General features: G+C 53.1%; 1 protein-coding gene across 1 annotated transcript in view; it reads right to left on the reverse strand.

Annotated features, from left to right (window-relative positions):
* Nucleotides 1-253: 253 nt before the first annotated feature.
* LOC135537430 (protein kinase C beta type-like) overlaps nt 254-4,464 on the reverse strand; it is a gene marked incomplete at its 5' end in the record, with an annotated part of 153,309 nt that continues 149,098 nt past the window's right edge. Inside the window, 1 exon segment of the mRNA XM_064963598.1 lies at nt 254-575. Within this exon segment, the coding sequence (XP_064819670.1) occupies nt 405-575 (171 nt within the window).

A 4,464-nucleotide genomic window follows, 5' to 3' on the forward strand; every position in this document is an offset into this window, starting at 1 on the left:
TGTGTGTGTGTGTGTGTGTGTGTGTGTGTGTATGTTGGTTAAGGAGTGTGTGTGTTGGTTAAGGAGTGTGTGAGTGTGTGTGTGTTGGTTAAGGAGTGTGTGTGTGTGTGTGTGTTGGTTAAGGAGTGTGTGTGTGTGTTGGTTAAGGAGTGTGTGTGTGTGTTGGTTAAGGAGTGTGTGTGTGTTGGTTAAGGAGTGTGTGTGTGTGTGTGTTGGTTAAGGAGTGTGTGTGTGTGTTGGTTAAGGAGTGTGTGTGTGTGTGTGTTGGTTAAGGAGTGTGTGTGTGTGTGTATGTGTGTGTTGGTTAAGGAGTGTGTGTGTGTGTGTGTGTTGGTTATGGAGTGTGTGTGTGTGTGTTGGTTAAGGAGTGTGTGTGTGTGTTGGTTATGGAGTGTGTGTGTGTCCTAGCTCTCTGCAGCCTCCTCCTCAGTAACAGAGGGGTACTCTGGGTTAACGAAGGAGAACCCTTGGAACTCTTCCTGGTCCAGGTTCATGATGACCTCCTGGTCTGGGGGGGTCAGGACTGGGGGGTGGCGGGTGAAGAAACGATCAAAGTTCTCTGCCTCGCGCCCGCACTGTAGGGGAGGGAGGGGGTGAGGAGAGGAGATGGAGAGGAGAGGGAGGTAGAGGTAAGGAGAGGAAATGAGAGGAGAGGAGAGGAGAGGAGGAGGAGAGTGGAGGGAGAGAAGGGGAGAGATCGGAGAGGGGTGGGAGAGAATGGGAGAGGAGGATGAGAGGAGTGGAGAGGAGAGGAGGGGAGAGGAGAGGAGTGGAGAGGAGAGGAGGAGAAGTGGGAGAGAAGGAGAGAGGGTAGGAGAGGAGAGGAGTGGAGAGGGGCGAGTTGAGACGCTTCCAAGAACAGACAATCAACCAATAGAAAAAGGAGACAGAACCCATGAGAGGAAGAGAATGATGGAAGGAGGTAAGGAGAGGTGGATGGATGGATGGAGCTAAGGAGAGGTGGATGGATGGAGGTAAGGAGAGGTGGATGGATGGAGCTAAGGAGAGGTGGATGGATGGAGGTAAGGAGAGGTGGATGGATGGATGGAGGTACGGAGAGGTGGATGGAGGAGCTAAGGAGAGGTGGATGGATGGAGGTAAGGAGAGGTGGATGGATGGAGGTAAGGAGAGGTGGATGGATGGATGGAGGTAAGGAGAGGTGGATGGATGGAGGTAAGGAGAGGTGGATGGATGGAGGTAAGGAGAGGTGGATGGATGGAGGTAAGGAGAGGTGGATGGATGGATGGAGGTAAGGAGAGGTGGATGGATGGATGGAGGTAAGGAGAGATGGATGGATGGAGCTAAGGAGAGGTGGATGGATGGAGGTAAGGAGAGGTGGATGGATGGAGGTAAGGCGAGGTGGATGGATGGAGGTAAGGAGAGGTGGATGGATGGAGGTAAGGAGAGGTGGATGGATGGAGGTAAGGAGAGGTGGATGGATGGAGGTAAGGAGAGGTGGATGGATGGAGGTAAGGAGAGGTGGATGGATGGAGGTAAGGAGAGGTGGATGGATGGAGGTAAGGAGAGGTGGATGGATGGAGGTAAGGAAAGGTGGATGGATGGATGGAGGTAAGGAGAGGTGGATGGATGGAGGTAAGGAGAGATGGATGGATGGAGGTAAGGAGAGGTGGATGGATGGAGCTAAGGAGAGGTGGATGGATGGAGCTAAGGAGAGGTGGATGGATGGATGGAGGTAAGGAGAGGTGGATGATGGATGGAGGTAAGGAGAGGTGGATGGACGGATGGAGCTAAGGAGAGGTGGATGGACGGATGGAGCTAAGGAGAGGTGGATGGATGGAGGTAAGGAGAGGTGGATGGATGGAGGTAAGGAGAGGTGGATAGATGGAGGGAAGGAGAGATGGATGGATTGAGGTAAGGAGAGGTGGATGGATGGAGGTAAGGAGAGGTGGATGGATAGAGGTAAGGAGAGGTGGATGGATGGAGGTAAGGAGAGGTGGATGGATGGAGCTAAGGAGAGGTGGATGGATGGAGCTAAGGAGAGGTGGATGGATGGAGGTAAGGAGAGATGGATGGATGGATGGAGGTAAGGAGAGATGGATGGATGGAGGTAAGGTAGAGGTGGATAGATGGAGGTAAGGAGAGGTGGATAGATGGAGGTAAGGAGAGGTGGATGGATGGAGGTAAGGAGAGGTGGATGGATGGAGGTAAGGAGAGGTGGATGGATAGAGGTAAGGAGAGGTGGATGGATGGAGGTAAGGAGAGGTGGATGGATGAAGCTAAGGAGAGGTGGATGGATGGAGCTAAGGAGAGGTGGATGGATGGAGGTAAGGAGAGGTGGATGGATGGAGGTAAGGAGAGGTGGATGGATGGATGGAGGTAAGGAGAGGTGGATGGATGGAGGTAAGGAGAGGTGGATGGATGGAGGTAAGGAGAGGTGGATGGATGGAGGTAAGGAGAGGTGGATGGATGGAGGTAAGGAGAAGTGGATGGAGGTAAGGAGAGGTGGATGGATGGAGGTAAGGAGAGGTGGATGGATGGAGGTAAGGAGAGGTGGATGGATGGATGGAGGTAAGGAGAGGTGGATGGACGGATGGAGCTAAGGAGAGGTGGATGGATGGAGGTAAGGAGAGGTGGATGGAAGGAGGTAAGGAGAGATGGATGGATGGATGGAGGTAAGGAGAGGTGGATGGATGGAGGTAAGGAGAGATGGATGGATGGAGCTAAGCAGAGATGGATGGATGGAGGTAAGGAGAGGTGGATGGATGGAGGTAAGGAGAGGTGGATGGATGGAGGTAAGGAGAGATGGATGGATGGATGGAGGTAAGGAGAGATGGATGGATGGATGGAGGTAAGGAGAGATGGATGGGTGGAGGTAAGGTAGAGGTGGATAGATGGAGGTAAGGAGAGGTGGATAGATGGAGCTAAGGAGAGGTGGATAGATGGAGGTAAGGAGAGATGGATGGATGGAGGTAAGGAGAGGTGGATGGATGGAGGTAAGGAGAGGTGGATGGATAGGGGTAAGGAGAGGTGGATGGATGGAGGTAAGGAGAGGTGGATGGATGGAGCTAAGGAGAGGTGGATGGATGGAGCTAAGGAGAGATGGATGGATGGAGGTAAGGAGAGGTGGATGGATGGAGGTAAGGAGAGGTGGATGGATGGATGGAGGTAAGGAGAGGTGGATGGATGGAGCTAAGTAGAGGTGGATGGATGGAGGTAAGGAGAGGTGGATGGATGGAGGTAAGGAGAGGTGGATGGATGGAGGTAAGGAGAGGTGGATGGATGGAGGTAAGGAGAGATGGATGGATGGAGGTAAGGAGAGGTGGATGGATGGAGGTAAGGAGAGGTGGATGGATGGATGGAGGTAAGGAGAGGTGGATGGATGGAGGCAAGGAGAGATGGATGGATGGAGCTAAGGAGAGGTGGATGGATGGAGGTAAGGAGAAGTGGATGGATGGAGGTAAGGAGAGGTGGATGGATGGAGGTAAGGAGAGGTGGATGGATGGATGGAGGTAAGGAGAGGCGGATGGACGGATGGAGCTAAGGAGAGGTGGATGGATGGAGGTAAGGAGAGGTGGATGGAAGGAGGTAAGGAGAGATGGACGGATGGATGGAGGTAAGGAGAGGTGGATGGATGGAGGTAAGGAGAGATGGATGGATGGAGGTAAGGAGAGGTGGATGGATGGATGGAGGTAAGGAGAGGTGGATGGATGGAGGTAAGGAGAGATGGATGGAGCTAAGGAGAGGTGGATGGATGGAGGTAAGGAGAGGTGGATGGATGGAGGTAAGGAGAGGTGGATGGATGGAGGTAAGGAGAGGTGGATGGATGGAGGTAAGGAGAGGTGGATGGATGGAGGTGAGGAGAGGTGGATGGATGGAGTTGAGGAGAGGTGGATGGGTGGATGGAGCTAAGGAGAGGTGGATGGATGGATGGAGGTAAGGAGAGGTGGATGGATGGAGGTAAGGAGAGGTGGATGGATGGATGGAGGTAAGGAGAGGTGGATGGATGGAGGTAAGGAGAGGTGGATGGATGGATGGAGGTAAGGAGAGGTGGATGGATGGAGGTAAGGAGATGTGGATGGATGGATGGAGGTAAGGAGAGGTGGATGGATGGAGGTAAGGAGAGGTGGATGGATGGATGGAGGTAAGGAGAGGTGGATGGATGGAGGTAAGGAGAGGTGGATGGATGGATGGAGGTAAGGAGAGGTGGATGGATGGATGGAGGTAAGGAGAGGTGGATGGATGGAGGTAAGGAGAGGTGGATGGATGGAGGTAAGGAGAGGTGGATGGATGGAGGTAAGGAGAGGTGGATGGATGGAGGTAAGGAGAGGTGGATGGATGGAGGTAAGGAGAGGTGGATGGATGGAGGGAAGGAGAGATGGATGGATGGTGGTAAGGAGAGAAGGATGGATGGAGGTAAGGAGAGGTGGATGGATGGAGGTAAGGAGAGGTGGATGGATGGATGGAGGTAAGGAGAGGTGGATGGATGGAGTTAAGGAGAGATGG

This window comes from Oncorhynchus masou, unplaced genomic scaffold (genome assembly GCF_036934945.1).
Source record: "Oncorhynchus masou masou isolate Uvic2021 unplaced genomic scaffold, UVic_Omas_1.1 unplaced_scaffold_776, whole genome shotgun sequence".
Taxonomy (NCBI): domain Eukaryota; kingdom Metazoa; phylum Chordata; class Actinopteri; order Salmoniformes; family Salmonidae; genus Oncorhynchus; species Oncorhynchus masou.